This window comes from Nomascus leucogenys, chromosome 4 (genome assembly GCF_006542625.1).
Source record: "Nomascus leucogenys isolate Asia chromosome 4, Asia_NLE_v1, whole genome shotgun sequence".
Classification (NCBI taxonomy): domain Eukaryota; kingdom Metazoa; phylum Chordata; class Mammalia; order Primates; family Hylobatidae; genus Nomascus; species Nomascus leucogenys.
The window spans coordinates 54,576,326-54,603,111 of record NC_044384.1 but is presented as its reverse complement, the minus strand read 5'-3'; the positions used below and the strand labels follow the sequence as shown (position 1 = coordinate 54,603,111).

The 26,786-nt window shown below is 39.8% G+C and overlaps 1 protein-coding gene across 6 annotated transcripts in view; it reads right to left on the bottom strand.

The window, feature by feature from the left end:
* ZNF521 (zinc finger protein 521) overlaps positions 1-26,786 on the bottom strand; it is a 290,706-nt gene that overhangs the window by 162,741 nt on the left and 101,179 nt on the right. For all 6 annotated transcript variants that reach the window (XM_003261988.2, XM_030810627.1, XM_030810630.1 and 3 more), the window contains one exon: positions 191-3,543. In XM_003261988.2, coding sequence (XP_003262036.1) covers positions 191-3,543 — 3,353 coding nt within the window. The remainder of the gene's footprint in view (positions 1-190; positions 3,544-26,786) is intronic.

The window sequence follows — 26,786 nt, the reverse complement described above, 5'->3', positions numbered from 1 at the left end:
AAGCCAAAATGCTGCTTATCAAGAAGCAAGTAATTGCTAGCTAACGGCTATGGGGGAAAAAAAATCATTGCATTTCAATCTAAGCATCTTTTGGCCCATGACAATAAATAAAGCTGTGGAGAGTGTAAACATAAAGTAGGGACCGTTTCTTGAGGAGGTTAAATAGCAAACATTAAAAAAGGCGAGTTACCTCATCCGACTGGGAGGGACTGATTCTGGGCATTGGTGATACTTGGGGCGTTTTCAACTGTGTGCTGTTGCTGTCTGGCACGAGCTCTCGGTGGACGGTTTGGATGTGGTTCTGGAGTTCACTTTCAGACTCAAACTTAACATTGCAGCTAGAGCAGCGTGTCTTCAGTCCCCCCACCTTGCCTTTGCCCTCGATGGCACTCAGATTCTCATTCTGGCCCAAGCCTGGTCTATTTGTGCCGGGAGGGACGTTAATGCCTGGGCTGGCGCTCTTACTGAGATTCACGCAGCCGGCACACAGACCATATGGCAGGCCATTGATGTCAAGTTTCACCAGATCTTGCTTGGAACGGAATTCTTTGAGGCAAGATGCGCACTTGTACAGTTTTTGGACGTGCTGGCCACGCCCTGTGGTCTGAACTGCAGACCCATTCCCTGTCTTTTGCATGTGGAATGTCCCATGGATTTTGAGTTCCAAGGTGGAGGTCACTGTCTGCATGCACACCACGCAGCGAAAGCCCGTCAGGGAATTCCTCAAGTCAGGGTGCATTTGGCAATGCTCTAAAAACTCCTCTTCACTCTGGAGAGGCATCTTGCAAATCCGGCAGTTTCCAGTATCAAGACTCTTACTATGCGTGACTTTGTGTTCAGTAAGAGTTAAAAGGGAGGGAAACCGCTCTCCGCAAATAGGGCACATGTAGTGTTTGACAGGGCCTAGGTGGGTCTGCATATGTTCACGGAGGCCATTTTCGGAGAAGAAGGTTCGAGAGCACACGTTGCACTTGTAATTCCCTTTAATGAGCTCAGCTTTCTTTTTCACAATGGCACTTTCTCCAGGTCTGATGTTGTGGTCTCGGAGCTGGTGATTCTGCAGCAAAGTTTCCATAGTGTAGGCTGCCCCACAAATGTCGCAGCCGTACATAGGCTCAGAGGTGTCAACGTCTTCTTCGCTCCCATCGTGACTGTTGTGGGACTCCTGGCTGTTGGTCAGCAAAGTCTGCAGCTCCACTTCCTCTTTCTGCACTTGCTCGGAAGCTCCATTTGTTCCACAGTTGGGTGTCTTGGTTTCGAATACACAATGTTTTTCTCGCAAGTGCTTTTCTAACAAAATGATCGCATGGAAGGCTTTGCTACAGAACTTGCAGTTGTACTTCTTACTGTGAGTGGTGATGTGGCATTGCAGCTCCACCTCGGTGCCAAAGGACTCACCGCAGAAGATGCACTTATGCACTTTCCCTTGGTTTTCCAGGTGGTTGTGTTTCACATGGAGCTGCAAGTCAGTCTCATTGCGGAAGTCCCAGTTGCAAGATGTGCACCTATAGACTTTCTTTTCATTACTGTGCTTCACAGCCAAGTGGAGCTGAATGGAGACTTTTGAGTCAAAAACTTCCTGGCAGAGGGTACAGCGAAAGAAGACAAAGGTGTGCATGTCCAGCAGGTGTTTCTGAAGGTCATCCACTGATGTGAATTGCTTGTCGCAACTCTCACAGATGTAATACGTTGAGGTGATCATAAAGTGAATGGTAACATGCTTCAGCAAGGATTCTTGGTTGGGGAATTCCTTGTTGCACTGAGGACAGGTCAATTTTGGAAGCACAGTGTCGAGATGAGTTTTTAGGTGAGTCTGAAAGCTGTCTAGGGATGTGTACTTAGCACCACACTGATTACAGATATATTCTCCAGCTGGACGTGCAGGTGCACCTCCTACTGCCTGCATCATCTTAAGAGATGTCTGCTCTATGGCCACAGGAGATAGGGGGCTTAAGGCCCTGGATTTCTTCCCATTGTGGATATAATTCAGGGCCAAGGGAATGTTTTTATGATTCTCTTTGATATGCTTGTTCAGTTTAAGAACGCTGTTGAATATTGGAGAATTTGTACAATAGGAACAAGAATAGACTTCTACTACTGGTTCTTTGGGAGTCCCAAGCACTGGAGACCCAAATCGGGAGCCACTGAGGTCACAATGAACCTGTCTAATATGCTCTTCCAGGGAAGAGTCAGTGAGAAACCCCATATAGCAATGGGGACAAAAGAATGCATTACTATCTTTAGCTGCAGGGTTTGCAAATCCATGAGAACATCGGATGTGTTCCTGAAGAGTGTTGAGGTCGTTGACAACTTCGGAACAGAAGTTACACTGGTAGACAATGGCAGGCATGGCAGAAACAATCAGACCTGGGTCCTGAGCTTCATGCACTTGCTTAAGATGTTCATTTAGGTTATAGAGTGAGGGCAGGACCTCCAAGCAATACTGACAAATATGGGCCTGTTCTGGCTTATCTAAGTGCATAGTTTTCAGGTGAATCTGCAGAACTGCAAGACTTGAAAATAATTGTTTGTTGCAGTAAATACAGCTGTAGGTAACTTTTGCTTGTTTGCTCGAGGGACCAGTCATGTCAGGGGTTTGTTGAGCGGCCCTCTTCCTCCCTCGACTCTTTGGGATTGGCGGGGCAGCTTCCACCATGGTTGAACTGTCCACTGAGAGGTTGGAATCTGGAGTCGTACTGGACACGGAGGTGTAGCCCACTGTGACCAGGGAAGGGCTGTTGCTGTGATTGCACGACTCCGGTTGCTGGTGACTGTCCATGTGGCTGTACAGTTCCTCAACTGTGTGGAAACTCTCAGAACAAATGCTGCATGAGTTCTTCTTCTCCCCACTATGCACCTGCTCCATGTGGTTCATGAGGGAGGTCTCCTCTACGAAGAGCTCGTGGCAGTAGACACACTGGAGGGCCGCTCGGTCCTCGTTTGGGGAGCATTCAGGGTGGCACTCTGCAATGTGTTTTTGGAGGTCTTCTGGGAAGTCAAAGCCTTCCTCACACTGACTGCACTTCTGAGTGTCCTTCATCTTCCAGTCCTCCATCCTGGAACCGGACTGGGAGCCGTCCTTGTTCCTCTCGTGAACCTGCATGTGTCCGTGTAAGGAACTAGAGGACAGAAACCCACGGCGACAAATGGCACATTTATATGGCTTGTTGGACGTGTGAGTCTTTAAGTGGATCTTCAAGTGATCACTTCTGGAAAACGCAGCATCACATTCACTGCAGTGGTACTTCTTGTCCCCGGTGTGGAGTTTTATGTGGCGATCTCGGCTGCGCTTGTGTTTGAACAGCCTACTGCAGTAGGTGCATTTGAAAGGCAGTTTGTCGCTGTGACTCTGCTCATGGTGCTTTAGGTAGCTGAGGCGGCTAAACGACTTGTCACAGAATTGACATGGGTACGGAAGCCCAGGGCCACCTTCTTCCTCTCCAAAATCACAACCTTCTCCATGGCTAGGGGAAGTCTGATCCTTGCTAGAAGGTGAGGAAGCTGGCCAAGAGCAAGTCGGATCATCTTCAACATCCACTCCATCTGCAACAAGAAGCAATGACAAATTTCATCTGACATGTTGAGATTCAAGAGTGAGTTTACCGTACCATTTCAACCAGCACACAGAGTTGGGCCCTCTTGAATCTTCCAAGAAAAAAAAAATGAAAGAGAGAATATCTGAGTGAGACATTTTCAACTCTGAGCCCAAAGCAGTTATTCTGCATTTACTTTTTGTTGAGTTGTAAAATATAAGAGGATATTAAATAGTTCTATGTCTAAATTACCCTTTTATTACTTTTTATCATTCTTCCTTAGAAGCAAGGTATATATTACACATTGACAATTTTATTAAAATGCAGATTTTAATATATTTAATGTTTCTTTTGTATTCATTCTAAAATGATTTGCATATTATGTGAGCATCAGAAGAACCAAATGAAAAGAGGAAATATTACAGGAATGATTTAAAATTAATGCAGTCAACCCAGATGTCTAATATTTAATAAAAAATTCCCTCTGCATTTTGCTTGTTTTTATATAAAAAGGCAATTCTGAAGACCAAAATCTGTTACGGGGTTCTTATTGATACAGACCTTATTGCTTTCAGCAAAAAAATATTAAAAAGTAAGCACATGAAAGAAGACAGAAAACACAATAATAATTATGTCTTGTGTAATGAAAGACAACCAGGATTTCTTCAATAACTGAAATTCGAATTCCATAGGCCAGAAAATGGATTATTAAATGTTAGAAGGGTACTGCTGGATATTACATGTAGCTAGGATCAGCTAGGATCAAGAAAAAATGAGAGTTTCACAAGGGCCAGATTGTAATAGTGTATTTTGTTTGGAAAGTTCAAGAGGTGGCCCACCATATCTTCCTTTTGCAAAAGCTTCAGCAGCCTGAACTTCCTTTAGCTAAACAGGACCTGCACTTTGAGGTGAGCAGAGACAAAGCAACTTGTGAAAAACTGGAAACAGGAAAAGTGATAAATGATTATGGTAAATGCTGAAAGATTTATGAGTGACAAAAAGAAGACAAACAAGACTGAGAGCCAGATATAAACTTAGCAAGTTATCCATAAAGGAACGTTACCTTATATTAGGTGATTTTAAAAACTATGTTCTTAGCAAATGTGCACTGTTATTTCTGTTGCTTTCTTGATATCCAAGTGGAAAATAAGACCATCTCAAAACAGGTTGTGAAACCTCTTTTTTGCTTTTCATAACCTATTATTCAAGATCAGAAGAAATTTTAAAAGCTTTTCACTCTCCAAAGGAGCACGATTTTTCAAAAAAACACACAAGTAAAGACCATGGAGTGGAGCTGGTAGGGATAGTGTTTCAGTTAGAATAAGAGGCTCAATTAGAGCATTATTAGAATATTCTAATGTATTCAATTAGAGTATGTTCAAATAAGTTTTTAAATTCTTCAAAGCTGAAGTTCACTAGCAAGCTAAATGATTAACATAGAAGTAGAAACTGGTGAGCATTATGTAAATGAATTCCACGTCTGCTTTCTTTAAGGTAACAAGATTTTACTAGATTGTCAGCCTCTTCCTTATCCACAGGAAACAGATGAGGATCATTCCTTTCCTGCATCTAGAAACTGATGACAACACCATCTCACTATCAATGCCAGATGGCAACCCTCTCACTCTGAGAAAACAACCAAACACCATTCCTGGATCCCTGCCCACTGCAACAAAGCTTCACCATACAAGTTGAAAACCGCACGATTTTGCATCCTCATGTATATGACTCTATAACCCAACATGTTTCCAGCATAAGAAAGGGTCTGATGGATATGGATGTGATTTATACTTAAAGTGAATACACCAGGAACACATGCAGATAAACTCAACTCACCACTCAACATACAAAAAAAATTTCAACTAAAAGCAAAAAAACTCAATAATGATCTAGTTTTCCCCTTAAAAAAAGTGTTGTCACCTAAAGCTAACATGCCTGAAACAAATCAAGGTTTCAAATATTTACCCTAATTGAAAAAAAAAAGGCTATCTATTAAATGTGCTCAACATTCTAGGTAAAATCTACCACATTCCACATTTATCTTGTAGGCTTAAATCCTGCTATTTCATTTAAAAAATATTTTCAAACACATCTTCTCATTTATACATTTGGGGAAAACAGTGAATCAGAATTTGTAATGCATCTAGCCTAGAAGGATGTAACTACTGAGCCTGAAAATTGAGCAAGTGAATTTATTATTAAATTGCAGATTGTATCCAGGTATGATATATTCTTTACAAATACATAAAGAATTATAGAGCAATGGACCATTATAAAAATTATGCAATCCCTAACACCATGCTTAAATCAGGTTCTTGTCTGTGGACCATGCCTGCTATATCTGTTATATAACTGTTCTCTTAAGCTTGTAAATTTCAATGACATGTCAAGTGAGCTGAGGGTTAGGATCAAGGTTTTAACCAGGATTCAAGAGAGCAGAAACCTTTTCTTTCTTCTCTCCAGTCCCCATTACTTGTCTTTGTAAAGGAAATTACACAAAACCCCCTCTAGAAGCCATAAGGCGTGGGGACTGGGCAGAAGTAAATAGTTTGAGCAAGGAATGATACTTTTAGAAAAATAAATAAAGCTTCCCTGAAAGGCTGATTTCTGTTTTAAAATATAAAATGTAAAACTCTCATTTGCCAGTACTGTAAATGGATCGTATTCTCCCAAGAACACACAGGGACTCACTACTCCCAGCGGGTTGGTCCACGCTCTTCAGGTATCAGACTCCTCCAAGACTTTTGTGGTGATGGTCTCCCCACCAACATACTCTGAGGTCTACTTAAGTCTTTGAGAGTTATCCATCCCCATTAACTTAGGCTTTTTGGCAGCCACAGTGCAAACTATGCTTAAATGGTGAATATAGGTTTAAACGATGTCAATTTCTTTTTACATGTGGAAGAAACTGTAGAGGATTCTTTCAACTCAGGTTCCTGAATCAACTAACTTTTTTTCCCTTCGGCACTAAGTGCTACTTACAGGGACTGTCTTTCTGTGTGATGGCAAGTTTTCTGCATTTCAATGTGGAGTACTTAACATGTCCATGTTAAATTTTAATTTTTGAAACCAGTCACTTCACTTGAGCTGACTCTCCGAGAGCTCTAGCTCTTACTGCCGAAAAAGCTTTGCTAGAAACCAGCTCCGTGGCCTAAAAAATCTATTTAAAGATGCAAATGTGTGTGCATGGTTAGTGCAGATGTTTTTCTACAGCAACTGTACTTGCTGAGTTTCACCATTTCCATAAAGCACATTAAAACAAGTGTGTGAACACTCCGAGATGAAAGTCTCCAACACTCCTGAGACTTTCAGTGGAAAGTAGAGCCGCCTGACTTTTCTCCAAGCAGACAGGAATGCCCATGATTCAGCAGCCTGAGTAAATAAAAGAGGTCCTTATTTCCTAATTTTGCTGGCTGGCCACACTGCAGCAGCCTCTGTGTTTCTGCCAAAGGGGATGCAGAACTGGAACTACACCCAGCCGCTGAAGGCCTGTCTTTGTTAGCCAGCCAGGCTTTCCGGACCATCTTCTGGCAGCAGAACGGCCATATCCTGCAAGGAAGACCTCCATCTCAGGCTCGGCGCTTCCCTAGTCTGCCTAAGAGGACGAAACAACAGATTTTGCTGGGTCTGTGTTGGAGGAGGACAGCTGGAAACTCAGTTAGCAGCAGAGTAACACCTGTTCAGGCATATTTATGGGGGAAAGTGCTCACTAACAGAAAAGTGAAGTCATACTAGAAGGAGTTATTCCACAGAAAAAAGGCACCAGAACACAGAGTACCTTTGTGACGTGAGCCATCAGCCCCTCGTGTGCCAACCTGGGGAGGAGGAAGCAGAGACTGGACGTGATTTGATCCCAGCTCCTCCTGATGGACAGACAAGCACGCAAATGAGGGTCTGAGAGTCTCAGTTTACGGCCTGCCATTGTGGAAGAGAAATGCTGAGGGTTCTGGCCACTCGCTGGTGTTCAAGACTAATCAAATTAGCCAGAAATTTAAAAATAAGATCAAAGAGAGAGGAAGAGAATATGTGCAGCAGGGCTAGACTAATGTTAATGCTTACTTTGTTTATGATTAAGCAGGTCTTAATTTGTGTAGGACATACACTTCCTGAGGACAGAGAGCAAGCCTTTCAGAAGGTTGATTCCAACACTAGGGGCAATCTGAAATTATTCAAGATAAACTAATGTAAGAAAGTAGATGAAAATACTTTCTCTGAAGTTATGGAAACTTCTGATAATGTTCTTCATAGGGCCTGGTCTGCAAGAAACTGGCTTAACAATATCCTTTTGCTCTCTGAGCTTGTTCATTGCAACAGCAGAGTACCCTCTTAACTGCCCATCGGGGACTCAGCATCATCTGTGCTTGTGCCACACAGCAAGATTTCCTTAACAGGGACAGGATTTACGTCAATGGTTACTTTTCAAGTGAGGAGAAGAAGCACAAATACTGATGGGTCTGATACTTGTGTAGGAACTAAAAGTCAAGAGTCTGGAGTTTTATTTCTAGCTTCATAACTGACTTAGAGAGTGACCTGGCCAAGTCATTTAATCTGCCCCTACGTAGGTATCTCACCTGCAATATGAAGATAATAATTCTTGCTACTTACCCTCTGGGGTGTTACAAAGATTAGTGAATGTTTCTAGGGCACCTTATCATGGCTGGAAGAAAAGCTGCATATGTAAACAAAAAGATTTATATGTGTTGCATGTATTTCTGTTTCCATGTGTAAGCTTCTATGAATATAGTATAAACATATTTTAATATTTTCTTTCCTTTAATGCAATCTCGGGAATATTAGTTTTAAGGACTGACCCAATGGCAATCTACAGTGCCTTAAGCGTTCACAGTTGTATACGCAGCTAGCAAGAAAATAAAAGATAAATAGCTGGTGATATCTAAATGTTAATAGACCATAAATCCGTGCTTACTATGTTCCAAGCATTAAATTATCAAACACGGGATATAATCTTGGGTCTTTACAGGCAGGTAACCTTGGCACAAGTGTTTTTCTATGGAATTCTGAAGCCAAGAATGTGGTTTATACCTCTCTTCTCCTTAAAACACAAGCAATACAATCATTGCATTATTAAGCATTATGGTAAGTTAATTCAGTAAATTTTTTTTTGAGGGTCAAACAATAGGGTAAGACTTGAGACCAACAAAATTTCAGGTTTCCTCCACTTGCCTTACATAATTCTTTACTTCTGCCAGCATGCTGTAGGAGCAGTTCTGAAATTTCTTACTAAATAGAATTCACAGTACTTTTTCAGTCATTAGCTACCTGAGACACTTTAACATAAGCTGAAACTCCTAGGGGAGATACACAGGTGTGCACAAATGCTAAGAGAAGTCAGGCTCTACTTAAAGAGGACAATATTTTGAAATGCATGTTTAATAGACACAGGTAACAAGGGTACTTGTCATGTTACTTCAGTGCCAATACAATAACAATTTTACACCATCATATTTAAAATCTTCTAACCAAATTACAAAATACATTTTTAAAGCAATGATTTAAATTGCTAAAAGATAAGGTCATGCTAAAAAAAAACTATTATGCATTATTACGCAATTGCTTCCCTTCATTCTCCATAGAAATGTCAACAGTTTTAGAAAAGCTGTACTTTAATAACTATCATGCTTCTTTTTTTAAAAAAAAAATCAACAGCTCCACATTAAATTCTCTCCTTTGTCATATAACCTATTTAACTACTTGAAAACGAATACCCTTTACTGGGTGTTCAAATGAGAAATGTGAACTTTAAAATTATTTATAATTCACAGATGCTTTTAAATTCTGTAATATTTCGAACTGTTCTAGAAGGACCAATTAAATGAATTAACAGGTTATGAGGAAGAAGGGTGGTCACCCATTAATAACAGCAGCTGTGTGGAGCGGGAATTGGTGGTGCACATTTTTTAACAGTCTTAAGATGAATTCCAGATATCAGCACTCAAGCTCAGAGGTTTTTTTTTTTTTTTTTTTTTTTTTTTTTTTTTTTGCCTTCAATACTCCCTAGTAAAAAAGAGGCTCGCTTTCCCCCAACAACACTTTAACACTTCAGATGAGCCAACAAAGAGATAAGGAGTTGTTATCACATCTCCATGGCTCTCCTTAGGTAATCCTGGGCTTTTCATCCATTCTTTCACCAGACACATTTCGATTGGGTGTGCAGGGAGAAGTACAAATGTTTTGCTTGCTGTTGCTTAAAGTTCATTTGAACAGACGGAGCTCAATGAATTCCATCTTCCGCAGCCAAATTAAACAGAAAACAGTGCATTCTTAAGCAGTTCACACTTAACTCCACCTCTCAAATCAGAGGAAAAAGCTGACGTGAAACCAGTTAAAGAACAGTCATCCTCTCTCGCACGGAAATCAAGACATTGTGTTTCTGAAGCCAGACAGAAGGAAAAGTGGTTTCCAATTATGTGGGGGGTGAGAATTGCTTTTCTTTTTCTATCTTTTGGCTCAGTTAAAAATATATATAACTAATGATAAGCACCCACCTCTTGGCGTTCAATAATTGGCAACTGTGTATTACACATCTGTTTACAGTGCTGTGACTGAGGGTGTTCTAAACCGTTTAACATGTTGATCTTTCCTTGAATAATGACAGACATCACCAGAGTGGATTTCCTGAGTCTGTATTCTTTTTATTCTCTACTATTTTGAGTTAGAAGGCATTTATTAGTTACTATGTACTCTTGTGTTTATCTATGACCTCATATCACAAAGAATTTAAAGCAGTTTTCCATTGCTTTAATTCATTGATTTAATCAACTTTTATTAAGCACCTACTATGTGTTCAGGTCTAATATTGGCTTGTGAACTTTAGAAACTACTTTTTTTTTGAAGTTTTGATTTCCTTGTCTATAATATCAGAAAAATTTCGGCCTGCCTCAACATATGAGGTATTATAAGACTCAAACATGACATTACATGAAGGAGTTTTCTGTACTGCTAAAATCTAAAAATGTATTACATTATTACTACTGCTATGAAAGCCAAAGTTACCTATAAGTGATAAGTGATAAATGATAACTCATAAATGTGAGAACAGCAGAATCAAAATTAACCATAATTTAGTTGTTGCAGTTTTCATATTGAGATTCTAAAAATGTTTAATGACTTAAAGGGCATTTCTGTTTATAAATAAAAATAAACAAAAATAAAGAACAACTATTTAACAATATTATTTAAATAACAATTGAAGACAATATTATCATTATTAAATTAATATGGATTAATTTATTAACAATATTATTATTCTTGTTAAATAACAGTATTAATAAATAAAAAAAAAACAAAAATATTCCAAAAAAACTCTTCTGAATGCTGCTCACAGATATCTTGAAAATCAATGTGCAGCAGTTCATTTGTTAATAGCTACACACATTGGCCAGTTGTGATTAATTCATGAGTGTTGTAAAGTCCACACAATGAAAGGGCCTGCATTCAAAGTCCAGGAGCCACATTCCATAGTGCCAGCACCACTCTATAAGTGACTATTTGGCTTATTTAGAAATTCCTTGAGGCCAATTCTATTTCACTTCAAAATCCTTTGCACTAGTGTGAAATATACATATTGAGCTTTGAAGGATGACCTACACTTTTTAAAAATACTCAGTAAATTTCTCAATGCTACCAAGTTAATCATTAGTGATTTTAAATTAACTTCTTCACTGGGGAAGCAGAAGGTAAAGGGGATTCTTCCACTGAGAAAACCAAGTTTGGAAATGGCTTCGTTAGGGAATGATGGATCTTAGAAACTTCATTTCACCATGTTAATGGTTTTGGAAGAACTGCCATAAACCACCAGAATTTTCAAAAAACGAAATCAAATTCTATTTCAAAGCAGCATCTGGTCTAACAGAATGTTTTGTCTTGTTAAACTAGACTTTACTGACTATTTTTCCAACATGTAGGCTTTGGTCCAAGGCCGGAAAACTTTCAGTCACCAGCAATTATAACAGTCCTGAAATGGTATTTATTGGAGCTGAATTTCACCTGTATTATATCCATGGCAGTAGTAACGCCAACATGAATTTTCGGCAGCCTGAAAAGGCCACACTGTATACTTCACTGCAGACAAGGCCACTGGAGAATACAAAAGTGTTGAAAGGCTAAAATTTAATTAATGAACAATTAGCACCCCCTGTGGGTTCATTGTGCAGTAAAGTGATAAATATGGTTTGCTAATGTAGAAAAAGCTGTTACAAAGATTAGGGGGGAACTACTACTACAATTATCCAAATGCCTTTGTATTACAACTGACCTCAGTACTAGTTCTTGATTTGGACATACATGTGTCTAACTAACAAATGATAGGAATTGCTAAGGTCTGTGGCAAATAATCATTTTGAATTTTGTTAAAGCACAGACTGACTCACACAGGTTGTCAGGCTGTTTTCATAGGGTGAAAAAGCCACTGAAATCGCTAGTGAGTATACCTAGCCAACCACCCGGCAGCTGCAACTCAAAGTAATATCTGTCGTCTGCTCCTCAGTTTCATGCATTTAATGAGGAAGTTATATGCTACAGTGGTATTAAGGAATTCACAGATGAGGGGCCAGGCGCGGTGGCTCACGCCTGTAATCCCAGCATTTTGGGAGGCTGAGGCAGGCAGCCTGCCTGGGCACAGGAGTTCGAGATCAGCCTGGACAACATGGTGAAACCCCGTCTCTACTAAAATACAAAAAATTAGCCGGGCGTGGCAGCATGCGTCTGTAGTACCAGCTACTCAAGAGGCTGAGGCAGGAGAATTGCTTGAACCCGGGAGGCAGAGGTTGCAGTGAGCCGAGATCATGCCACTGCACTCCAGCCTGGGTGACAGAGCGAGACTTCATCTCAAAAAAAAAATTTAAAAAGGCAACTCAGGGATGTTGGACTATCTTGAGACTTCATGCACAAGAAAGAGTCTACAGTAGGGCCAATCACTAATATGCCTTATACAATAGAATTTTTATAGTGTTTCAACAGAATTATTACCTTTCACGTTAACACTTATATGGTAAAACTGAAATGGAAAAATGAGATTAAATTCCAAGTAAGCAAAATGATATAAGACAATTCTTTATCTCAAATGAGATAATGTTTATAAAAGTACTGTATAAACTGGAAAGCCAAAGCTATTTAATTAAAATAATCTTTATTTAGGGTATGACAAAATATCTCTACACAGGTCATATGATATTAAGTACATGTATTTATAGAGTTTTTAAATTTATCTGATTCAGCAAAATATAAAAGAGGCATTCCGAAAATAAGGCTAATTATCAATTTGAGGACTTTCCAGTTACCCTTCTTGCCCTTTATGTTTTTTGTTTTTTTTGTTTTTTTTTTTTTTGAGACGGAGTCTCGCTCTGTCGCCCAGGCTGGAGTGCAGTGGCGCAATCTCGGCTCACTGCCAGCTCCGCCTCCCGGGGTCACGCCATTCTCCTGCCTCAGCCTCTCAGAGTAGCTGGGACTACAGGCGCCCGTTACCATGCCCGGCTAATTTTTTGTATTTTTTTTAGTAGAGACGAGGTTTCACCGTGGTCTCGATCTCCTGACCTCGTGATCCGCCCGCCTCGGCCTCTCAAAGTGCTGGGATTACAAGCGTGAGCCACCGCGCCCGGCCATGTTTTTTTTTTTTTTATACTTTAAGTTTTAGGGTACATGTGCACAACATGCAGGTTTGTTACATATGTATATATGTGCCATGTTGGTGTGCTGCATCCATTGACTCGTCATTGCCCTTTATGTTTTATTTCACTTTTGGTTTGATTTTTCTCTTCCGTAGAATCTCTACCTTAGAATGAATATGATGATAACATCCAAGCCAGTTCATTTCATTATTTTTTTCTTGGTAACAGCCCTGGTAATTTATTTATGGGAACCAGTACAGTTAAAATTGTGGCACACTGCATGTATACGCTTGCATGCTTTTACCCACAGTTGACTAAATGTTCAGAATAGACTAAGTGATTTATGCCAAAGTAGTTTTTCAAATATTTTAGAAAACTCTCATTACAAAAGTGCTAATCATAGTAATTTGTCACTTAATAGGACTAAATATCTGTACAATCATGTCTTAATGAAATATGTCTCCAAGGGAAGACTTTATGATGCTTTCTACTGATTAATATCTATAATCATATTTTTATTAAATTATATATGTGTCTATATATAAATAATATATATTATTGGAGATGATACATCTTGGCAAATATTCCAACACCTGTGACAAAATCAGCCCTCAAAAACCCCATGATACCTCCATGTACTAGCATCTTACTTTGCCTCCATCCAAGATACTTTAAAAATAACAAAATAATGTATAAGAAAAGAATCCAAGGCAGTGTGGCCACAGTAATGAGACACGTTGCTAATATTCAAAGATATAAAACCTACCAGCACGGTTTTAGAATCTTCACTGACTCAGTGCTGTCTGTACCAAAGGGCTGGTCTCTGAAATCTTTACAAAGCTTCCTCCCACATCTGAGCTCTGCTCTTTTCTCTTAAGATGACCTGTTGTTTGGCATGGATTGTGCATACCTCTGGGTCTGACTTTAGGGATCAAAGGAAAGAAAATGAGTGAATGTGATTGAAGCCTACACAGAGAAAAGAAAGTCAAGGCTGTCATTCCTAACTTTTCATGTATATATGAAACATAAGATTTAAGACCTGTGAGAAATGTGGGCCTTTAGGGGAAAAAAAGTGCTAATTTTACAGATGAACAAATAGGTCAACGAGGATGAGTAACATGTTATAATCTTGTACTAACAATAGTAGTTGACAGTGGCACTGAAACCCACACCCAAATCCCCAGTGCCGAGGCAAGCACCTTGGCTCTACATATTAGAAAACCCTCAAAGTCCATCCTTCCCAAACTCTCCTCCACTAAAACAACAACTCAAATGCTGAGTTTTTATGGGTAAATGAATAAAACTAAAATGGTGTTTAATATTGTTTTTCTTTTAAAAAAATTCATTGTTTTTCATATTACTAAACCAATTCATGCTAATTGATGTATGTATCCACACATATACAGAAGAAGACAAACACTGCCTAACAATCTACAAACCTATAACTCTCTGTTAACAAGTCATGACAGCCAATTTCTTAATTTGATTTCACTGCTGGCTATTGACTAGAAAAATCCTATATACACACATCTCCTTAACAGTGGATCTGTTTGCCTCTCTCCTGTTCTTCTATCCTCTGCTTTGAGCAGGGTGGTATGGTCGGATCAGGTACTGACAAAGCAAAGCAGAAGAAAAGGCACAGTCAAACTGGCACTGTGGCCAGCTTCACTTTCCTCTCACACCCTTGCCTGTAGGGACATATTCCCCGCCACTGATTCCAATGACGGATCCTTCTCACCTATCCCTTAAGCCACCCTTCTTCAATGATCATTCCAGCTATCCTGACTGTACACAACAAAACCAAAAGCTGACCCTCTACCACAGCCAGAAGACACAGGGCAGCATTTCTTAGTCTAATCCACCAATCACCAGCAGACCAACTGCTTGAACTGCCTGTTAAAAATGCAGACACCTGGACTCCACCCCATGCCTCCTGACTCTGAACTTCTGAGGATGGGGCCCAGAAATCCCCCTTGTTTAGCAAGTTTCCTGAGTCTTCACCTGCATTCCCAGGCTTGAGAATAACCTTAGAATTTTTTCTTTCCCCTGAATCACCTAAGTCCTTGCTTGAAGTTTGCTGTACTCGGCTGTGCCTTTCCTGTGTTTGCTCCTCTGTAATGGAACATCATTGATGGAGGGCTTTCTCGCCCTTATTCAAAGACTAGATTGAATCCCAGTTCTTCCAAGAAGTGGCTTTTACAGAAAGAAAATTAGATCACTATATTCTTTGCCCTCCTATCCTTTAACAGCCCCCCTCCCACTTTGCGTAGGACTCCATATTTCAAATCTTTTCAGTGAAATACTCAATTAGCTCCTGCAAGTAACTTCCTCCCTGTAAGAGTGTTGGCAGCAGCTTGTACATTTCCAGAAAAAGAGAGTGACCATTTTGAAGAGTGATACAGTTCCAAGTACATAAAGGCTGGTGTTACATGCTTAGGAAACATAGTTCTGAGTAGACAGCCGTGTTTCAAGTGTGTACATGAAAAAGTCTGTCTGCTAAACTTTTGTTGATGATTACTTTCAAGCTGCATTAGCTAGATGAGAAATATCAATACACTATCAAAGGCAGCTCACCTGCCAACCATTTCAACATAGAAAGAAGGTTGTCACAAAACTACAAAGCAAACGAATATCTGGAGTAAGAAGTGAGAAAAGAGGAAGGGAGCTTCCTATATTCAGCAATACTTTCTTTTTCCACTCAGGGAGGCGTTGCTAGAATTGCTGATTAAATGCCTCAAGTTTGGACCTCTCTAGAAATTCTTTGTTCTTTGAACAGGCTATCAGTCTCTTGCAACTTCTGGGGTTCAGAATGTAAGTGTGGTATGCCATACAGTAAATTAAGCCTTCTGCTGTCAGAGCTGGAAATAGGAGGGGGGAGGAGAAGGAGGGCTTGATCTCAAGTGATTTTTATTGGCTTCATTTACATCCTGTTTAAGGTCTTCTGAGTAGCTCAAGGTGTCTTATCTCTGGCTACCAGGGGGTATTTTGCAGTCAAAGCAGTTAACATACTTTCTCTCTCCCTCTCCTCCTGTCCCTTTCCCTCAAGCTTTCTTTTTTTTCAAGCCATCTTATCTTATCACACACATCTCTTCAGGCTGAGGAGAACCCATACTTATCAGAAGCAGTGCACTCTATTGTCGTCCGGGGCTGTTAAAGACAAATGATAGTTTAAGTCAAAAGAAAATCAGTTAACCTCTTCTGCACTCCGTTTTGAAATACTCTGGACTGCCTCACCTTTATTAGTGCTAAGTGGTATCAGAAGTGCCCCTCAAATTTCCATGCATATAGAACATCCCATCTCCCCCATCAGAGTAAGAAGACTAGGGACAAAGTTGCAGGTCACAGTTGGACACTGACATCACATAAGGCACTTCTGCCTTTATCAGACTCCTCCCCACTACTGATCCATGATCTCACAGGAAGTGGTAGCTTCGAACATCTATAAGGAAAAACAACAACAACAACAACAAAACCCAGAAACTAAAGGAGAGTAGGGGAAAGTGGGGAACAGTAGTCAAGAGACAAGGAACTTCTCCCCAGATATGCCTGAATGCTTACCCATGACACTGACATAAACACGAGAAGGCTGTTAGAAGCATATGCAGCACGCATCTTCTCTAATAGCAACACAGACACCATTATTCAAATCTATTAAATCATCACACAATCTGCTAGAAAGCCTGAGAGTTGAAGAGCTTGATCTTCTGTTACAAACTCAGCAATGATGGCCCTCGATTCCGAGTACACATTGGAATCGTCCAAAGAGCTTTTAAAATTACGTACTGGATCCATCCTCAGGCCAATTAAATCAGACTCTCTGAGAGTTAAGACCCATAGAGGGTACAGGCTGGGTTCACAACCACTACCCTAGATTAAAAACCCCATGGAAGCTGGTCTAAAAGACAGATTCCACAAAACAAATCTCTTTCTTATCCAGGCTCCCTTATCCCTCGACAGGCAGGCCAGCACTGGGGCGAGTTTTCTGCACTACTTTGTGTCATATGCAATGAACCAGATATATAAAAAAAAAAAAGTTAGAGCAAGCAATACTGAACACTCCAATCACTCACCATTATCACAGGTAAAAGTGCAATATGTGAACAGTTATTAGGCGTCTCATCTGTGTGTTTTATACTCCCTTTAAAAATTCCCATTCCTCTTCTCCTTCATACCCCAGCACCCCATGGGCTCCTTTATATTAGTGATAACCCCATACTTTCACCTGCAGTGAAGGCTCTCTTAATTGTGCATTATCTTAGTGTGTCAGCACAAAGGAGCAGGAACGGAATCCTCGTCCAAACGGTTTCACCTCCCTCTCCTGAGAGTGATGCCCTTGTCAAGGCATTAAAGACACGAAAACCTGCCACTTATCAGAATTGTATTTGAATCGAACCACTGTCCTTGAAAACTGTAGGCAGGAGATATTATCAAACCACAAACGCATTGCCAGCTCCAGTTCCATGGTGGCTGGAACAATCTAAAAAGATACTATCCAAACTTTGCCATGCATTCCTCATAATAGAATTACAGGGAACAATGCAAACATGCTCGCTGATTTTTTTAAAATGGTTAAGTACAAAGAAATGCGTGGGTCAGGTTGTTGATGAATACAAATGTAACAGTTCCAAGCCTTAGGACACCTTTGAATGTAAACTCACCAAGAAACCAAACCATAAAACTCTTCTAATTACTCCTACCTTCAATTCTTAACAAATGTAAGTCAAGGTTATTCAAACATCACATTTATCTTTGTTACAATGAGGGGGAAAATGTGCACATCTTTAGTGATCCTATGGACGGATTCAAAAACAATGCACATTCTAAAGAGCACTTAAAAACAAAATTGAAAGAAAAAACATTATTTATAAGTACTCAGGCCAATTTGTGTGCCTTCCACATCTGTTTGTCCTTCTCACTTTTTATACTTTTTTCTTATTCTATTCAAACCTACACTGCCTTAGAAAAAAAGAATTTATGCGTGCTTTTAACAAGTAAACAAGTGTACAAATTAATTCAGAGAGCAGTAATTTTGAAAATTTTCTATGTTTAATGTGCACTGCAGTTAAACTACTTTTTCTGTACAAATTAATTTACTGCATCAGTGATCGATGTTTATGTTTAGGCAATTTTATTTCTCAGTATGGTAAAATTAGACCTAATAGTTGCAACCTGTTATGTCCAATCTGTCACTGAAATTCAAATTGCCTTTTTCCTATTATTCAAGGAGCAATTTGGAGGAATTAAAGCCATCTAAAAATGGAAGACAAACAATTCTCTGTAAGGACTCAATAGCCTGTGTCATCAACCAAATCCACACCCCCGATCTCTTCTGAGCAGGTTCTTTCAACATGATTTTTCTGAGGTTCTCAAACTTTCACATTTGCCAAGCCACACAAGAGGAAATTTTAGGGTAAAACTAAAAATTTTACCCTACAAATTTTCAGCCTTCAAGAGACGTAATCGAAAAGTTCAAAGATCGTGGTGTTGACTTCCAAATACCAACTCTCACCTAAAAAGCTCCCAACTTTTATGGCACATATATTTGCTATATCCTTTTTTTTTTTTTGCTTGTTTTGCTTGATCTAGGAATATATTATTTTTTCTTGCACAATGAGTTTAATTTGTAATTTCTTTCTTACTGGGGAGAATTCAATTATTTAGATGCATAAGATTTAAATTTTGCAGTGATGAATGCTAAAATTGGGAAACAAGGCCTGTTTTTGAACATATTTGTTTTGCTTGTTTTTTCTCATTGTTTAGCTATCGAATGTAGTGGGTAATTCTTGTTCTATACTGTGAATACAAAGGACATACCAAAATGGAGAGAGTGGGAGAGGACAAACTGAAAAATTGGTGCAAAGCCATCACAGCCCCCTTAGCGGGGTTGGGGAATGTCAAAGCAGCTACAACTAAAATGGGACATAATCTGATGAGACTCCACTTCAAATATGCAATGCCATCATGTTACAATATGTTCTCACTAGATTTTGGGTTTCTTCAACAAAAGAACCCCAAATCAACTGTTGGTATAATCATCCCTTAGTATAAAAGAATTTCTGAAAATGTTTCTTTTGTAACACTCCCTGACTGCCATCTTCTATACCCAAGTCTGCCTTTCTCAATAGAGTCTGCACTGATTTTGAGGAGATCACCTGTAGATTTTGGAATGCTTCATCTGATTAGATAACCTCAATTTTTCCTTATGGTTAAGTTTCTACATTATTTGTGGAACTCTGAACATTTATATCAAACCAATCATCTTTTCTTCACAGTGGTCAATACTGGTTTGACTTTTTTTTTTTTCCTTGTCCTTTTGTTAGCTTAAAAAGCCAAATTAAATGGTATCATGCCTCAATTTACGTCTACTTAATATCACATATGGCCTCAGCTTACATGCTATACCAAAACAACTTCATTCCCTCAGGGTTAAAGAGACAACTCAAGAGGTAGCTCTTCCCAGCCACTGACACTTTGCCACAAAACTTTCTCTCTAGACAGAAGAGGGCACAATTAAAAGAGGAAATTACTTGTTCAGAACTGGATATCAAAGCTCAGAGTCACTCTGTATCAGCAGAAGATCTCGTGTCAAAATAACTGAAATAAACTGAAATGAGTATCCTTCTTCATTTCCTTTCTCACTCTTTCTTTTTTAACTGTTCCATGATCACTTTTTAAATTCTAAGACAAACTCTTTTCCTCAGAAGATTGCTTAGATCATCAAGCTGATTAATAATTTTACTTCAAGGCAGGACTGATTAATGTGGATTATTCAACTGATTAATACTGTTACTATATGGCACATCCAAGTGAGCACTAAGTGTCTTGTTTTCATAATTTTTTTTAAATTATTGAAATAAGTTCTAATTAATGTGACTTGGTCTTAAGTCTAGAGAACTTCACTGTAATGTAAAATTGAGGACTTGATGTTTTTTTGGGGGAGGAGTTTTCTCAATACCAAAATACTTAGAAAAAGCAAATGAAAACAGAGCATATTGATTCATACCATTTTTAAACTCAGCTCTGTGATGATATGAATCTATTGTTCAACTGCATAAATTCACTGGCTTCAGAACACCAAACTTACATGTGACACAGACAAATGAACCACCAACACCTTCACCTTCTCACTCTCCCCAAGCTGAGTCCTCGCCATAGTCCACTGAGAAACTCCAAGACTACCTTCCTTCCAATAGTGGTGAGCAAGGAAATCATAACCATCCTGCCCCACCAGATGCAGGTCCAGGGGACCCCACCATACACCGGCAGTTTTTACTCTGCCAGTGCAGAAGTTCTCCTGGTTTCAACTTTCCCAGAGACATTCTAACACACAAGCTGTGTATGCATGTGCATACACACACACACACACACACACACACACACTCACCCTCTATTCCACCCCACTTCCAAAGATCAGAGTTCCTTTAAGAGCCACTGTACTTATAGCTACTTCCCCCACAGCAGTCCTTGCTTTCAGGAAGCCTAAGACCTCACAGAGACTCTGACAGCCACAACTTCAGCTTCCCCAGTCTGCCACTCCTCCTGTTCTAGAGGAGCCAGGAAAGGTGCTACTCCCAGTGCTCAAGAAATGTAGGAAAAGGGACCCAGAGTCTCTGTTCTGGCAGTGAATCCTGGGGAAATGCAAGTCTAATTTCCTTAATGAAAACTCAGAATTCAAATTCTCATCTAAACAGTGCTTACAATTTGCTGTTGTTCCAGCAATCTCTAACACAAACCAGAGGTATCTTTATGTGAAATGCAAAAGGCAATCCCCTCTAAGAGGAGAAATTCCAAAAGGTACTCTCCTCAGAGATGACTTTTTTACGTGTCTCTTCTGCTGGTCATGACTGCAAGCACTGCTGTTAGGTTTCCGTCTCCTCACCCCATTGCTAGGGACCTTTGTGCAGTTCACAAACTGCATAGCTGCATTCTGTGGCCCTGTTCTACCAACCTTATATATTTAAATATATATATGGGCTAGCCTTAAGATGTAATTCCCACTTACTGCACTGCTCCATTGGAAAACGTGGTGAATTCCAAGAAACCAGCTTATTAAATGAACTTTTGGGAGATAATCTACTTATAAGCTGGGAACTGCCTGTATTTTAACTGGTGGTTTTGAAAATATAGGAAAACAAATGAATCAACTTTGCTATAGCAAATTTTCATTGATCTCATTTTTGCAAGGTTGTTTAGCACCAGCATTCCTGTTCTGAGGAAGAGTTTTAAAAATCCCATTAATTTTATTGTGGGTCATCAATGAATACTTTTTAGAATGCATAATTTTTTGGCTATACATCTTTGAATTCGTGCTTTTTATTAATAAACTATGTTTTAGGTCGGCTGTAGGTTCACAGCAAAATTGAGCAGAAAGTACAGGGATTTCCCATATAGCCATGCCTGGACACACGCATAGTATCCCCTATTATTGACATCCCCCACCAGAATGGTACATTTGTTACAACTGATGAACCTCCATTGACACATCATTGTCACCCAAACACTGATATGCTTTTTAGTCTAAGCTTCATGCGTTCACTTTGCAGCTAGGCGGATGACGCAAGACAGGGAAGAAGGTGGCTTATTTGAGACAAAACAGTCCCAATTGCTTTTGTAACTTGTATTCAAGTCTATTCATTTGCTATTTTACCCATTTGTTCATCAAATGGGCATTTTGCTAGGCACTGGGATCAAAGGTGTATGAAATGTGATTCTTCACCAATTCTTGGTTTTCTGTAAATATGTACAGAAGCATTTAAAATGTACATATTACATTTTTAAAAGGCTTGTGCTCTGCTGGGTGTGGTGGCTAACACCTGTAATCCCAGCACTTTGGGAGGCTGAGGCAAGATGATGGCTCGAGGGCTGGAGTTCAGGACTAGCCTGAGCAACACAGGGAGACCCAACTCTACAAAAAATTTAAAAATTAGCCAGATGTGATGGTACATGACTGTTGTCCCAGCTACTCAGAAGGCTGAGGCAAGAGGGTTGCTTAAGCCTAGGAGTTTGAGGTTACTGTGAGTGTCACTGCAGTCCAGCCTGGGTGACAGAGTGAGACCCTTCTCTTAAAAAAAGAAAGAAAACAGCTGAACGTGCTAACCAATTGCACCACAGGAACATCACACACAAGGGCCTGTTGTGGGGTGAGGGGATGGGGGAGGGATAGCATTAGGAGATATACCTAATGTAAATGACGAGTTAATGGGTGCAACACACCAACATGGCACATGTATACATATGTAACAAACCTGCACGTTGTGCACATGTACCCTAGAACTTAAAGTACAATAAATAAATAAATAAAGTAAAAAAGAAAGAAAAAAGTCTTATGTTCTTTATGGAAAAAAAGCTTTAAAATAGCTATAAATGAGTTTGTCGCTCAAAAGCTATTACATTTCATATTTTGTGAATATTCATAATGTAGAAGGTCCCTTTGTTTCAGTGCGTATAACACCATAATCAATTGTAGTGATAGATTAATTTTCTAAAATAGACAAGAATCACTCTCTTTTACAGATTTCTTTTTTGTTTGATCCTATTTTCTTTTTCCCCCCATCCAACTAATATGTTCACTATATTTTATATTGTTGTAGGCAAAGACTTATCAAAACCCCAAAATGTAGCTATTATTGTTAAGACTATTCAGTTACTGCTTTGGGCTCTTTTGCCTCATTCTTCTTTCCACCACCCTCCACCCTCTCTTAAAGTAACATTTTGCTTTCTGGTGAATTTTCCAGTGGGCTTGCTAACATTGCTAATATGTTACCTTAGAGCCAATTTAATGTGAGCATTGATTTCCTTTCCCCACCTAAGAGAGGATTCAGTTCAATTATTATTGATGTTTTCTCTCTTCCCTTTGTCGCCTCCCTTGCCCAAAATCTTGAGCATAGTCTTTACTTGGGCTGTGGTCACATGACCTTGTGTTTGCCAACCCACAGAAGGGGTTCCATAGTGCTTCTCATCCTGAGGACTCTCCTGCTTGACAACACCCATTCCCAGACTAATTATTTTTACCTAATATTCCACTGGAACAAAGATAATTTTGAAGCCCACTTAATGAACTAGTGAATACATTTTCAGGTGTGTTCCAGCTACCACCCCAGACCTGCTCTTCTGATGCATTCATCATTTCCATAATGATACTCCGATGACCCATATATGGATGAGACCCAGAAGAGGCACAGCAGATACAAAGTTGACCAAGACACAATACATGGCTACAATGAATAGTTCACTGACTAATGAATGGGAGAGGCACACATGTAAACATATGATTACAACACAAGGAAATCAGGAATGTAATAGACCTCTCTACAGAAATGTTGTGGGTGTTCTGTGGAAGAAGCACCAAAATAATCTTGTAGAACATATAATAGCCACCGAGGATGTGTTCTTTGAGTTGAACCTTAAAGAATAAGCAGGAGTTTTCCAGGCAGGAAAACAACAGCATGTACAAATGCAAACATTTGTGATCAGGGAATCAATGGTGTAAAATGACTACAAAGAGGAACTTGACCTTGGCTGCACATTAAAATTGCCTAGAAATCTTTCTAAAATATTGATGCTTCTACTCCACTCCTAGAAATTCTTATCACATTGGACTAGAGGTGAAGTTTAGATTAGTATTTTTTTGAAGTTTCTCAGGCAACACTACAGCCAGGTTCAAGTGCCACTGGACTAGAACACAGAATTTGTGAGAGGAAGTAGAGCCCGATCATGATGGCTTACGGCCCCACGTTTATTTGCAGGCAGCAGAGACAGAGCTGTTGAAGGATTTCAATCAGCAGAGATGGTTTTCACCAGAGCCCTTTGGAGTAGGAGGGACTGGATGAAGTCTAGAGGCAGGGAGTCCACTTATAAGGCTATGGCAATGGTCCAGTGAGAGGCAAAAAAACCTAAAGTGAAGGAGTAGCCCAGTGACGGAGTGAAGGAAATGCATTCATTTGTTTGGAAAAATAGATCCAAAAGACTCAGTGACTAATTATATATGATGAGGGAAGGACAAATGCCTGTAATGTCTCTTCCTCCCAAGTTCCCTGCCATTTGTCACACTATTATCGCTATATGGTTGGTTTACTGCAAATGTTTGCAAGAAGAGTATTAGGATAAAAATCAAAGTTTTGAATCCAAATGTCAGAAACAACAGGACTCAATACCAATGTTAACAGATTGCTTTTCTACTTAAAGTCAGCTATCTTGACACCACACACACACACACACACACACACGTCTGATAGGAAGGTTAAAAGAAGACTCTATTTTGGCTGGGTTAGAACGAAGTAGGCACCCTTATAAAAAAGGAGTTTGACATGTATGTCCCACAGACTCTAGGTCAGCAACAACACCTCTGAATCTGAAATACAACGTTATATACACCAACGGAGCTTTACCCGGGAAGAACATCTGCAAAAATGACAACAGAATATTGAAGCAAGAATGATTCTACATGCTAACCTGCCTTTCGGCCTGCCTCTCCTGGAAAAGACTTGGCAACACTGAATGTATATTATGATGTTATCATTTATGTAGTGGCGGTTTTAAAATGTAAACTTCTTCATCATGACATTTAGGCAAAGATAACCTTATGGTTTTCTAAATAACATGAGTTAGCATATTAATTTGAAAAGCTATATTGATATTTACAACAATCCTCTTATCCTGCGTACTTTTCTAGCTTTATTTAAAGAACTTTATCTTTATCTAGATAAAGAACCTTTACACACCTTTCCCACTTACTTCATTAATTAGTCATTAATAACAGTGTAAATACGTAAGACCTTGCAGGCATTGGCATATGCACACAAATTTCCTTCTGTCAGACAGGGATACAACCACAAGTGTGCACTTATTTAAAAACTCAAGTACTGAGCACTATTATAATCACCGAACACTGGGAACCTACTAAATGCTAAACTAATCTATTTTAACAGAGGCTAACAAACTACAGCTTATAGGCCAAATGCTCTTGCTTTTGTAAATAAAGTTTTACTGGAACACAGCCATTCTTATTCATTCACATATACAATATGAGTTGTTCAATGCAGCAGAGTTGACTGGTTGTGACAGAAACCATACGGCTCACAGAACCTCAAATATTTACTATGCTGACTTCCATAATAAAAGTTTGACAATCCTTGAATTATAGCATTGTCTTATATATTAACAACCCTCTCTCACATAGCAAGAATAAATATTGATGGCACCATACTTCTTTACTTTCTTTTTTTTTTTTTGATACAGAGTCTTGCTCTGTCACCCAGGCTGGAGTGCAGTGGCGCGATCTCGGTTCACTGCAAGCTCCGCCTTCCGGGTTCACACCATTCTCCTGCCTCAGCTTCCAGAGTAGCTGGGACTACAGGCGCCCGCCACCACGCCCGGCTAATTTTTTTTGTATTTTTAGTAGAGACAGGGTTTCACCGTGTTAGCCAGGATGGTCTCCATCTCCTGACCTCGTGATCCACCCTCCTCAGCCTCCCTAAGTGCTGGAATTACAGGCATGAGCCACCGCGCCGGGCCTTTACTTTCTTTTTTTTTTTTTTTTAAGACAGTCTTGTTCTGTCACCCAGGTTGGAGGGCAGTGGCACGATCTTGGCTCACTGCAGCCTCTGCCTCCTGGGTTCAAGTGATTCTCGTGCCTCAGCCTCCCAAGTAACTGGGATTACAGGCTCATGCCACCATGCACAGCTAATTTTTGTGCCTTTAGTAGAGATGGGGTTTTGCCATGTTGGCCAGGCTGATCTCGAACTCCTGACATCAAGTGATCTGCCCACCTCAGCCTCCCGAAGTGCTGGGATTACAGGCCTGAGCCACCATTCCTGGTCTTCTTTACTTTCTATCTCTGTTGTCTTTGCTAAAATAAAAGAATTGTACTCTGCCTAAAATTTACTAAAATATTACACTTGCAGGGGACAGAGGCTGAAAGCTGATAATCATATTCTGAAATAACCGATATTTTAACATTACATAAATTTAACTCTGCTAACGACTGTGAAATAATTTTTCTTTTATTTTGTCTTGAGACCAAGTCTTGCTCTGTCGCCCCGGCTGGAGTGCTGTGGCGCAATCTCGGCTAACTGCAAGCTCCGCCTCCCAGGTTCAGGCCATTCACCAGCCTCAGCATCTGGAGTAGCTGGGACTACAGGCACCCGCCATCACGCCCGGCTAATTTTTTTGTATTTTTAGTAGGGATGGGGTTTCATCGTATTAGCCAGGACGGTCTCGATCTCCTGACCTTGTGATCCGCCAATGAAAATGTAAAATCATTTTTCATTTGTCCATTGCCCTTCAAGTTACATAATCTCACACTCTTTCCTATTAAGCAAGGCTGTTTTTAGAATCTGTTTTATATTACTTAGCTGTCTGGGACTGGGTGGCCGAAAAGAGCCATCCCTCAGCTTTCAGCAATTATCCAATACCAGATACAAAAATTATCATCAGCAACTTGTTTGCCAAATTTACTGTGGAATAGATCTGAAGTAAGCTGTTTTTCCTTAGTTTTGGTCCTTCTTCTTTAAAACTGTCATGTTTTAAATTGGTCAGAATTTGTGCCTTTTACTCCCATAAGAATGATTGCAATATGCATGAATTTCTGCCTTCAGCAAGACTGTAACAATCTTTCACCTATTGGCCT